This window comes from Macrotis lagotis, chromosome 2, assembly GCF_037893015.1.
Source record: "Macrotis lagotis isolate mMagLag1 chromosome 2, bilby.v1.9.chrom.fasta, whole genome shotgun sequence".
Taxonomy (NCBI): Eukaryota; Metazoa; Chordata; class Mammalia; order Peramelemorphia; family Peramelidae; genus Macrotis; species Macrotis lagotis.
This window is the reverse complement of record NC_133659.1, coordinates 104,036,039-104,048,996: the sequence shown is the minus strand read 5'-3', so window position 1 is coordinate 104,048,996 and position 12,958 is coordinate 104,036,039. Positions and strand designations below refer to the sequence as shown.

Genomic DNA, 12,958 nt, shown 5'->3' with positions numbered 1-12,958 from the left:
TTCCAGCTCAGTGTGCCACCCCAAGCCCTCCCACCTCCCCTGCTTCCCCGACTCCACCAGTCAACCCCCTCTCGTCTGATCCCCCGCGGGCCACCGACAGCAGCCATTCTATGCGGGTCTGAGCTGTGACGTAAGCATCTTTTCTACTGTATTTGATCAGCTTCCGAGAGACTCCCAGCCCCACCTCCAGAGCCATCTCCTTTCCTCCATTTAGACATTGCTTCCCTCCCCTCCCCTTTCCCTTGCTGCTCTGCTCTGGTCCATCCATCTGCTTGAGCCTACCAAAAACATCTCAAAGCAGTGGCTGACCCTGGCCCTAGATCTCAGGTCAGATGGAGGAGGTGAAGTTAGCTTAACTCGACTCTCAACAGTCACATTCCCAGACCACAAATCCCGTCATGGATAAAACTGGCATGGGATGACTTTAGTCAAGGGCCACTAGTCTACTGAAATACTAACCCTGAATGTGAGACAAGTGGAAGAATGATCACTAATTTTTATTCATCTTCAGTAGGGGGTCCTTATTGCCAAGACATCCTAGGGACACTTCTCCCACCTCCCAGAAAATTCACTCCCCTAGAGGCTAAGTCTTTATGCTTTTTAGAGAAGGCTGTTCTGAATGAACCCATATCCATAAGTGGATTCAGGATAGCCCTTAAGCCATGCTCATAATTGTCTCACTGTGTCTTCTCTTTCCCTAGTGCAAGCCCTGGCCGAGGCCAATGCTGTGAAGTTCCACAGAGCCACCTTCTGAAGCCCTCTTCTGCCACACCTGGGGTCTAGGCTCCCTATCTCACCTCCACCATGCTCCCCACAGGACTGCTGTGGGGAGCCAGGCCTGGGGTGGCTTTAGCTGCTGTGAGGAGCAGATACCTCAAGACATGCACCCCCATGGCCTCTTGGATCATGGCTTCATTCTGGAGAGATGGTCTGGTTGCTCTGCTCCATGAGGGTCACTGGACTGGGGCTAGGAACCAGCATGAGAAACAGCTGGCCACCTGACCCTGAAAGAATAGGAGCACCAGCGACTGGTGACAGTAGATTCATCAGAACCTGCCCAAGGAGAGACTATAGGCCAGGAATTGGAAGAGATGGACATATCTCCTTCCCCAGCCCCAGAGAAGTCCTGCTTAGCCTATAACCCTGACTCCAAGGGAAGAATCCCCAGCTACCCTCTACTACTCTCCCCAATTAACTCTCAATTTAAACCCTCAGCTTTAACAACTCTTGGCTCACGGACGCCCTCTGGGGACAGAAGAGGGACTGGTCATCTTGACCATGCCAAAGACTAGTGTAATGAATGGGTCAAGAGACAGATGCAAGCATGTGAATGGTAGTCATGTTGATCAGTGGTGGTGGTACAGGGGGTGGGTGCAGTGGGTAGGGAACCAGCAGGTCTGTGTCGTGTCTAAGAAGAAGTTGAGGAGGGAGCAGGGATGGGGAGGCAGAGGAAAGCATTGGGGAGGCTTCCTCAACATTCATTTGCAAGTTGAGGAGAAGGGGGGGAAAGAGAAAAAGGAGAAAAATGAGGCTGAAAAAGAAGCTCCACATTTGTTTTCTCAAAGTGAAACCACCATTCAGTAATGATTGGAATTTCTGATAATCTCATCACTCCCAAGATCTCTCTTTCCTCCCCACAAGCTAGCCTGAGGAAAACATTCTAGGGCAAATGCTGCTTTAGTCTCTTATTTCTGATTCAGAGAGATCTTTGAGAACATGGAAAGCTACTATGGATTGATGGATGTCCTGGGGTCTTCATGTGCCCCCTTGTGGTGGCAGCTGGAAAAGATGAACTGGGGGAACCTCACTTACCCAGTTTGGTGACATTACCCTGGTCCCCATACCATAGTTTCTAGCAAATAAAATGTAGAAGCCAAAGGCCTAATTAACCCCCCCCCCCCCACTCCATTCTTCCAGAAGATTCCAAGTTAGGGCCAGGTTTCAGAGACACTGGAACTCTAAGATGAGGACCTTTCTGACACAGAAGGGGAGGAGGATAGAGAGATAAGCATCAAATCATCTTCTTTCCTACTTGATAACATGAGATAGATGCAGCCAGAGAAGGAGAATAAACTTGATCTCTGGATGTCATTTTTTTTTGCCATAAATACTAACCTATGGGTCTCTGGTAGTAGACCACTCCTACCCATCTCAATACCCTAATACCCAAGGAGAACTATGAACAGCAACTGTTTAGCATTCTCTCACCCTTGTCTCTACCCCTTCCCCTTCTTACTGGCTAGGATACTTGCTATGATATATAAATATAACTCCCCAAATAAGTTCTGCCCTCCTAAAGGACACCCTCCTACACACACACACACACACCTCTCATTGTTCAAAGAAGATGACAATTCTTATCAGTTTTCATCATGTATTTTGATCTCACTCCTGCATACTGTTCTAAAACCAATTGAGGCATCTCTAGTCTGTCCTTTCTATTTAGGGGAGAGGGTGGGTGTGGAGAAAGAATGGTACCCAAAGATCTTTCTCTTTAGAATCTTGCTCTTCTTGCCCCATTGGACTTCCTGGAAAGAAGTTCATCTTCTCCCACTTTTAAACTGATTTCCAGGTACTGTCTACCCTTCCTGGAGTTTATCTCTCCACTTCCCCACTCCCTTTTAAAAAAAATTTTCAAAGGAAATACATGTAAAATAACATCTGCACCTCTCCCACTTCTTTCTCACCTATTATTTCATAAAGCTGGCTCTTTATGTTACTCTACATGCCTTAATATATGTTTTATGGAAATTATACATATTATATATAATATATATTTGTTTGGATGTCTTATCCATTTCTGGAGCCCCGGACCTTAACTATTTTTCTCTTTCTCTTACCCTCTGTACTATTTCAGGTCATGGCTCATAAGTGAACCTCTCTACCCCCAACTTCTCATCCCCTTTTTATCCGAAAGTGAAAAAAAAAGGACTTTTAAGATAGATCTATTTTCTGCTTTTGTTAAAAGCAAATCTATTTTCAAACTGTAGAATGTCCAAGTTGATGTAGTTGCCAGTTCATGGAGTGATTGGGAGTAGAAGGTCTAGTATCACCACTTACCCCCTCCACAAAAATAGAGTAAAAACTCTCCCTGCTTATGGATTGCCAACTATTTTCCAATCCAGAAAAGGCAAGAAATTCATTCAAAAAGAAATTAAGGAAATCTTTGATATGGAATTTTCTATTGAAGTTCTTCGGAGAACTTGATATTCCTAAATTTCAGCCAATTCTCTTTATCTAGCCTAGAAATTCAGACTCAGGTCTAAACAGAACCAGAAAAGCAAATCTACTGCTGAACCATGATAAAATGTCTTCCAAAGCCAAATAAAATTGATGTGGGAATTACTGATGTTAACTGCCCCCCTCTTAGCATGGAGAATTGAGAGCTGTTTGGATTTTCTTACCAGTTTTGTTCCAATTCACCTCCTCCCCCATGAGTCTTCAAGGCATCTCCAGCTCTATTCCCTCCCATTCCAAAGGACCTTAGACCACCCTTGGGATTAGTACCCTCAGCCTGGCATCCAGGCTGCCAAATAAGGTCCAGTGCCAAGGAAGATTCCAAGGGATGATGTAGCTCATTCAACCTTCCCAAGGGGACCCAGACCCAACCCATCCACTGAAATGTATTCTCTGTACTGAAATAAAGAAAAGCAACAATTCTAGCTGCTCTCTTGCCATGAGATGAGATAAGCAGGCAAGGGGCAATTTTATGGGGAGGGTATAGACAATCAGGAGGTCTCCATAGTCTTGAGTCAAAACCCTTTGCCCATAGGATGATTCCCAGTTGAGTTTAGAGCTTGACTTTGCACCTCAAGAGATGCCTTGGTGCTTGCTTTCTCTAGCCCAGCATGAATTTTTATCTCTTAGCAAGTGAGATGGGGGACTTAGTGTCCAGCTTACCCCCACCCACTCCCATCTCAAAAAGCTATGGTCTGGAGGAAGTCCTAATGGTATTATCCCATGTAGGGGAAATCCCTAATTAGTAGCTAAGAGCTGCCCCAGCCAATAATTCTCTTCATCAATGACTTGTGACTGGGATTGTCCAAAGGTCATTTTCCAGCTATATTCCAGCTAGGTGGACTCTCCTTGCCCAGGGCTTAGGCAGAGTCCTGCTCTTGGGAAGGTGGGAGGAGACTGAGGGAGGAAGGAATGATTGTTGATTAAGTTGGGATTGACTCCTTTGTCTTTCTGTAACACCTTCCACCTGGTCACTCTTGTAACCAAGAAAACTCCACTAGGAGAGAACTATATCTACTTATGCACATTCTGGGGACAATTTAATCTTGCTAGATTTAGACAATAAACCTAACGAGGAAACCTGTGATGTTGGTGTCTTTATTTGATATCAAAGTGACCTTAGGAGATGATTTGAAGTTGAGTATCCTCCATGAAGCTGTAGTGTCCACAGAGCATCTTTCTTGCCCAGGAAGGGGTAGACCCTGTCTCCCTTATATGGGTGATAATTTGCTCCTTCCTTTCTAGCAGTCACTCTTTTTAGATGTAGCCTCTACTAGAGTAGTTCCAGCTCTCAAGGAGAGCTGTATTTGTATAAATATAAGTTTGTATAAGACCAAAAAGGAAATAAAATGGATGGTTTGTACATATGGTGTGTCTCCAACTCTGTGCTGGGGAAAGGGCAAGGGCAATTCATTCATCAATTATTCAACAAGTATTAAGTGTCTGTGATGATCAGAGCACTGAAGAAGATAGAAAGTTTAGATAAAACAGAGTTTATAGTTTGGTAGGAGAACAAAGGCCTGAGACATGGAGACCAGAAGTAGTGGAATGATAAAGAAGAGGCATTTTTGTGTGGTGATTGCCCTGCCTGTGGGAGCAATAATGGGTTAGAAGACAGGACAAGACTTCTTGAACCCTAGAGGAAGTTTGAAGACCCTCTACTTATTCTTGGGAGATTTTGTATTTCCTCTGTAAAACATGATTTAGGATCCCTCATTTCATAGATGAGGAACCAAATATCCAGGGAGGTAGAGTGAGCTGCTCAGTTATACAAGAAGTATGTAGGATTTGAACCCAACTTCTGAGTCAGTAACTATAGAATTGGAAAGGGTGTACTCTGGAACTGAGAATCCAACACCCTCCTTTTCTAGAAGAGGAAACTAAGTGCCATTTTCTGAATTCTAAGTCCCAGAAACTTGCCCATGGTTAAATGGGGATTAAGTTTTGTGATGACTGACTTTTTTTTTTTTCAGATTTCTTTTTTTTTTTTGCAAGGCAATGGGGTTAAGTGGCTTGCCAAAGGCCACACAGCTAGGTAATTATTAAATGTCTGAGGCCAGATTTGAACTTAGGTCCTCCTGACTCCAGGGCCGGTACTTTATCCACTGCGCCACCTAGCCACCCCAATGACTGACTTTTGACTAGAAAAAATGAGCTGTTATAAAAATATTGAGTTGAGAGTTATGTAAATAGGATCAAGAGAAGCAACTGGCTTTTGGAGAGGGAAGGGTAGTTTTCCCCTACACACAATTTTTTTTATATTTAATCTGCATTGTTAATATTTTCTCCAACACTCTCTTAAATCTAGATTCTAGACAAGCAACAAAACACTAAATCAAGTCCTGGTTTGTTTGCTGATTTCCTATGGGTAAATGCTCTGACTGAAAATGTCTATTTGAACTGGCTCCAGTATATCCCTGCTTCTCCCCTCAGGAATCCCCACTGTCGATCTATGATTTGAGGGAGGTGAACATTTATCTTTCTTAACTTGGAGCATTCCTCAGTCCCTCAGGTCCCCTTCTACTGGTAAGTTCCTTCCAGAACCTCCAGAACAAGGGATAGCCTTGTTTCTTCTTATTCAAACTTTTACATTACTTTCTTTATGACCCAATCTTGCCTTAATTGCCCAACTTCTTATGTCCTTTTATGTGTTGTCTTCTCTCATTAGACCATAGATTCCTTGAGGGAAGGGAATGCCTTTCTTTTTGATTCTACTTGCATCCCTAGTATTTGGTGAAATATCTATCAAAGAGCAAGAGATTAATAAATGCTCCTTAGCAAAGACATAACCATGCTTACATGATGTGACATGTGCAAGGTAAAGCAAGAGGTCATTTTGGCTAGACCAAAGAGTATGTGAAGGGAGATAATATAAGGTGATAATAATAAGGGCAACAGCCAAGACAGAGAAGCATCAAATGATTAAAAACAGGTAATATTGCCAGCAATGAAATAAATGGTGAAGCTATTTTGGAGAGAAGTCTTTCAACAAATCAAATGCTCTCTTGCACAGAATGGGAGAAATGACTTAGAATGTGAATATGCAGCAAGGGGCAGCTAGGTGGATGGAGTGGACAGAGAGACCCTGGAGTCAGGAGGACCTGAGTTCAAATGTTCATCAGACACTAATAATTGCCTAGGTGACCTTGGGCAAGTCACTTAACCCCATTGCCTTAAATAAAAATAAAAAAGAATATGCAGCCATCACTTCTATGATTTTTCAACTTGAAAACAAAGAGATTGTATTATTTCCAGTACCTGAAATTCTCTTCTTTCCAGGGTATGCTGGAGTCAGCCCTAACCATCTCTAATCAACTCTTATTTTCAGTGTGACTACTCACATTTTGGAAATGGACAAATATTACAAATCAGAGCTTGATCCATTGCTTTGTTGATTGGACTTAAGAAAATGATGGGAGAAAATATTAATAATGCAGATTAAACTAAAAAATGTGTCATGATTGTATTTTTTCCCAAAAAGGTGAATATTAAATGTTCACCAGCACATTGCTGCTTTTACCTCTTAAAATCTCCAGGTTCCTTCAAGATTCAACTCAGCTGCTTAGAGAGGGCCAGCTCTAGTCATCCTGATCCATATCTGGCCACTGCACTCAGATGACTCTGAAGGAGAAAGTGAGGCTGGTGACTTTGCACAGCATCCCTCTATCCAATCCAATCCATGTGCATGCCATGACAACATGGCATCATCTCCCTGATGGCATAGTCTTCTTCCAGAATGAAGGCTAAAGAAGAAGAAGTAACAGCAATACCTGCTTACATTCCACTTAGAAGAAATCTTTCTTGATCTCTTCAGTGTTCTCTCTAGTTTATCCAGTTAAAGGCTGAATTTCACAGTTGGATATAAGCACCTTGACAGAAGGAACTGGGTGTGTGTATGTGTTCTCTTATATCTCTAGGATTTAGGGATATAACATCTTGTTTTAGTAGGCAGCTAATACTATTTGAATTGTCAAATCAGTAAATTAATCAATAAGCATTTATTTAGCCCTATTGAGTTAAGAAATGAAAATATAAAGAAAGGCAAAGACAGTCTCAGGAGTTCATAGTCCAATGAGAGAGACAAACAAACCACTATATATACACACAAGATAGAGACAGGATAATCAACAGAGAAAAGACATGAGCATTAAGGAAAGGCATTTTTCTTTCTGGGGGCAAGATTACATTGAAATTCTCTAGAATGTTTTCTTTCTTCTGCTCTGACTCCTGCCTCCCTGGTTTCCTTAGAGTATCAACTAAAATCTCACCTTTTATTAGATGTCTTCTTCAATCCCTCTTAATTCTAGTACCTTTCCTTTTTTAATGATATAACTATTTATCCTGTATATTCAACAGCAAAGTGTTGGTGAATGTTTATATGCCTTGCAAATATTTATTTCCATGATAGATTGTAAGCTCCTTGGGGGCAGGGACTGTCTTTTGACTCTATATCTCCAGTGCTTAATGCAGTGCTTGATACATAGAAGGCACTTTAATATTTAATGATTTATTTTTTTTAGGTGTTTTTTTTTTTGCAAGGCAAATGGGGTTAAGTGGCTTGCCCAAGGCCTTGCAGCTAGGTAATTATTAAGTGTCTGAGACTGGATTTGAACCCAGGTACTCCTGACTCCAGGGCCAGGGCTTTATCCACTATGCCACCTAGCCACCCCATATTTAATGATTTATTGATTACCTTGGTTTATAAATCTATACTGTTCTGTGATCTTTATGAAATATAAATGCAATAGGCATATTTTCTAAATTGTAGCAAAGAGAAGCAAATTCAGATGCTGTCTTTAGAGTTTTAAATGATTCCATGAAGGAGAGCAATAGTGACTGGTCAAAATGAGTCAGAGTTGGTATGAATAGAGTGCCATACTTTGGCATTGGGGCTTGTATAAAAGCTCTGTCATCAGATGCCAAAAGTACAATATTTATGGACTGCAGCAAGAGTGAGAAATCATTAGTAACAAAGGGAAAGACTGCTGAGCTCTAGTCTGCTCCAGAAAAATCTTTGAAAACTGTTAAATGCATTAGGATTGACCCTTTTAATTCAAGAACATTCACTCTCTCCATGGCTCTCTCATGGGAAAAGTCCTTGGTTGCCTTTTCAAGTTAAGAGGTGAGTTAAGGACATTTCTGCGTTAATCCAATTTTCATTTCACACATTTGTCAACTGACCTTTGATCCTTAATTGGTATGCTTAGCACTTATTTTCAGTCACTTAAATAGATTCTTCCTAAGTTTTCAGGGAAAGTCTGCAACTGAGTCCATAGTTCAGAATAAAATAAAAGTATTTATTAAGAAATTAGATCTATGCAATGATTTAATTAATTCAACCATAAAGTATTTTATTATCTTTTGATTGATGTTTTTGGCAGGTGTACAACCCAGAAGCTAGGAGGAGGACATAAACTATGCTGTCATGATGGACCAACATGGGAGAGACTTCCAGTAGTCAGAGATCTCATGTGTGTATGATGCCAAGAACCAGGAGAACCATAACTTGAAAGAAGGTTTTAGAAACAGAGGAATATAGTATTATATTTCTGAGCTGTGTTGCTGATGAGTCAAGAATTTTGAAAAAGGAAAACCAATACTCTGAAATGGTTTAACTGCCATCTGCTGGGAGCAAAAGAAAAACCATAGATCTAATAGTGAAGATGATAACAATTAAGAATGACAACCAGTGTCATCTTCTAGTTCAGGGACTTTGCAGGAGGTAAAAGCAGCAGGAACAGCATCAATAACATAACTGAAGAAGGAACTTCCATGGAGAACATCCAAAAGCAGCAAATGTGAGACTTTTTGCAGGCAGGAGTTTCAAGAGAAGCTATGCTAAGCAGAGAGAAAAAGGAACAAAAGTGAGGAACATCAACTATTCCAATTACATTTCTGGGGAGAATACTGTAAGGGATCAAAGCTATTGAGATCCTTGATGGAAAGGTTGCTTTCAGTTAGGTAATATTGAGTCTCTGGGTCTTATTTTCCTCATTTACTAAATGAGATTTGGATTAGAAAGCCTTTCATCTCTAAAGTGATGACCCAATGATCTTGTTTTCCTTAATTTCTATCAGGGGGTAGCTAAGTGTACAGTAGATAGAGCACTGGCCCTGGAGTCAGGAGGACCTGAGTTCAAATCTGACCTCAGACTCTTAATAATTATCTAGCTGTGTGACCTTGGGAAAGTCACTTAACCCCATTGCCTGAAATAAATAAAATTAAAAATGAAATGTCTACATTTATCTATTTGTGTTTGAACTTTGTGAGTCTATGTGCTTATAAAGCAAGCTAAAGATTGGGTATATGAGGGGATGAATACATCCTAGGCTATCTGTATGCCAAAGAAGTGAAAAGTTCCCCCAAAATATCACCAAAAGGAAGAAACCTATGACAAGAAGGGTTGCATCTGTCTTATTGTTGTTTGTCCTTCATTCTCAAAGACCACTAGGGAGGTGATGCCATGACAAGCAAGTGAGGGGAAATGTGCTAAAGTCACCGGCCTCACTTTTTCCTTCAGAGTCATCTGGGTCCAATGACCAGATATGAATCAGGTTGACTGGAGATGACCCTGGATGTGAGGCAAGGTGACTCAGCTAGTATCAAGAGTCTGAGGTCAGATTTGAACTCTGGTCTTCCTGATTCTGGAGCTAGAGCACTATCCATTCCTCCACCTAGCTACCCAAGTATGAAGATGCTGTTGTAATTAATAATATGCCCTATTGAGTTCATGGTAGCTTTTAGTTAGCATGTATTTTCTCAATCACAACAGTGATTACTATTACTAATAGTAAAACAAATGTCATATCCGCTCTAGCATTCTGTGATTCTATGACTTGGATAACAGTCTTAGGTCTGCCACTTTCTTCTGTGACATTGATAAATGTCTTCAATTCTCCAAGTCCCATTTTTCTTCTCCTGAGATAACAACACACTTCTTACCTCTCGAGGCTGTTGTGAGGAATTATATGAGATAATGTGTTTAAAGTACCTTGTAACCAATAAAATGTTAAAGAAATATCAAAAATTATAATAATCCTCTTATTTATATTCAAAAGCAAAGACCTAAAAGAAAGTACTGGGTTTTTTTTTACCAACTCAGGGAAGAGAGTTTTAAAAATCCATTTCCTATCCTCCATTCAGAAGCTATTGGTCTGTCTGTGTCTTTTCCCCATAGTCAAGAATTGTGTGGTGGGGCAGCTAGGTGGTACAGTGGATAGAGCACTGGCCCTGGAGTCAGGAGTACCTGAGTTCAAATCCAGCCTCAGACACTTAATAATTACCTAGCTGTGTGGCCTTGGACAAGCCACTTAACCCCATTGCCTCACAAAAACCTAAAAAAAAAAAGAATTGTGTGCTCTCAAGGGTCAGATTTGATCCCAAGGTCAGTCTGCTTCTACATCTGGATCTTTTCATTTAGTTACACCTTGAGGTATAGATGGGGGGGGGGGAAGATTACTCTCTCGCTTTTGAAAATGGAAAGTATCCTGACACTCATTAAGAAAATTTGGAAGACTTTTGCAAGAGCTGGAGGAAGTTGTGATTAATAAAATATAAACTGAGGCTTGAGAACAACCCACAGAAACAAGTTCAGGTGAGAAATTTCCTCAGATGAATTTGCCATCAAAATCCTGATCCCTTCAGAAGGCCTGAAGGCCGTTTTTTTTTTTATGAGGGCCTAGGCAAGAGATGGAGGCTAGGAAAGAAGGATGGTAGAATGAGTAACACCTTGTGCATTAGGTGTTACTGTCTAAGGCTCAACCTGACCAGCTGAGGTCTGGGAGAGGAGAAATAAGAAATGTTCAACAGCTCTGAGACATTCTGCAGGAGAAAACAAGACAGTAATGGTTCAGAGGGAGGAATGAATTGGAGAATTCCATGGCCCCTACTCTGCGACTTCTATGGAATTGGAGTTCTTAGAGAGTAGGGACCATTTTTTGTTGTTCAGTCCTGTTTGATGTTTCATGACCCCATTTTGGAATTTTCTTGGCAATGATACTAGAATGATTTGCCATTTTCTTCTCCAATTCATTTTACAGATGAGGAAATTGAGGCATAGAGGGTTAAGTGACTTTCATAGGATCACACATCCAGGAAGTATCTGAGGTCTTTTTTACTCTAGGCTCAGTGTTTACTCCATCCATGCACCAAATGTAGGTACCGTGCTTCATATATTTAACTATGATATCTCCACAGGGTCAAATCTTGAGAATTAAGTACTTAGTTACAGGATAGCAATCATAGAGCTGAGCAGGACTTTGAAGATCCTAGAGCTAATCTGCTGATTTTACAGAGAAGGAAATTAAGGTTTAAAATGTCAAATAATGGAAACTGATGACTCAGTGGAGGGGGTGAGAGTAGATCTCTAGACTATCCCATTTTTCCTGGCCCTGGGGCTCAAAAATCATAGTCATTTTTGCAAGGGACTGTTGTGTGTGGGAGTATTGCAAATTTTCATAAACTGGTGTCCTCTAGTACCAGAGTGTTATTTACTGATGCCACAGGAGTAGGAGTGGACCAGGGCCTGGAGAGGATATTTAAGCACTTGTATTTGTTTCAATAAATGGAGTACTTGGAGATCTAGGAGATCTTGGAGAATTTGTCATCCTTTCCATCCTTGTCTCTCACCCCATCAACATTTGCCTGTGTAAGGATAAGCTAGTCCAATAGGAACCTAACACTTCCTGAGCAGCTAGCCCAAAAGGAACATAACAAGTTTTATCATTTACAAGATGAAGGGATTAGATTGAATGACCTCTCAGGTCTTTGCCACTTCCCAACTCTCTTGATACTTCCCTGAGAAAGAAGAAAAAGAGAGGTGAAACCAATAAGAGAATAAAGCAAACTTTGAATACTCTACTCAGGACAGATTCTCTACTGAGTGGTCCCTGGGGACAAACCCAAACTACTTTGGGGAGGACATCTGGCTCTGAAAGTCACTGATTTCTCATGGAGTTAAAATTCAACAAATATTTATTCAATATTCTCCCACCCCTATGTCACACATTCTCAGTCTTTATCAGATTTACCCCTCTCCCCAGTAAGCCTCAGAAGGAATGAAAATATACAAATTTTTGCAAAATTGACAAATGACCCAAAGGGGATTCTATAGGAGAACATAGGAAACTCAGAAATCATGTCACCTAATACTGTAACCCTTCTCATTCCAGTGAGGAAGGAGATGTGGTATTCTCATTCTCTCTCTCTCTCTCTCTCTCTCTCTCTCTCATTTGATTATCTACCTATCTTCCTTTTAATATCTATCTATCTATCTATCTATCTATCTATCTATCTATCTATCTATCTCTCTATCATATACCTATCTACCAGAAGCCACTAATCCAGGCCTGTAGGGGTCATCCTCTCTTCACAAAAGCTAAAATAAAGATATTGGGGCTGGTGATGATGGTGGGAGAATTTAGCAATGGTACACAAACTAGAGAGAGGACCACAAGAGAAGCAGTCAATATTGGGTTGAGGGAAAGGTCTGCTTCTAGACTCTGTTCCCACTCAGGGTCAAAGTATGAGGGTAAGGATTAGTACTGCAAGACTTTCAAAGAGTTTCCAAGAAGTGATTTTTTTCTCTCTTCCTTCTGCTGCTCTCACCAAATTCATGGAAGCAGAATTGCTAATGGAATCTCAGAGGTCATTTAAACCAATTCCCTCATATTATAGATGAGGAAACTGAGGCTCATTGAAGTTATGACTTGATCATGATCAT

General features: G+C 41.0%; 1 protein-coding gene across 2 annotated transcripts in view; it reads left to right on the top strand.

Moving 5' to 3' along the window:
- The window catches only part of PLEKHA6 (pleckstrin homology domain containing A6), a 220,861-nt gene extending 216,209 nt beyond the window's left edge, over positions 1-4,652 (top strand). For both annotated transcript variants that reach the window (XM_074222453.1, XM_074222438.1), the window contains exons 26-27: positions 7-130; positions 702-4,652. In XM_074222453.1, coding sequence (XP_074078554.1) covers positions 7-122 — 116 coding nt within the window. In that variant the 3' untranslated portion in view covers positions 123-130; positions 702-4,652. The remainder of the gene's footprint in view (positions 1-6; positions 131-701) is intronic.
- Positions 4,653-12,958: the final 8,306 nt, after the last annotated feature.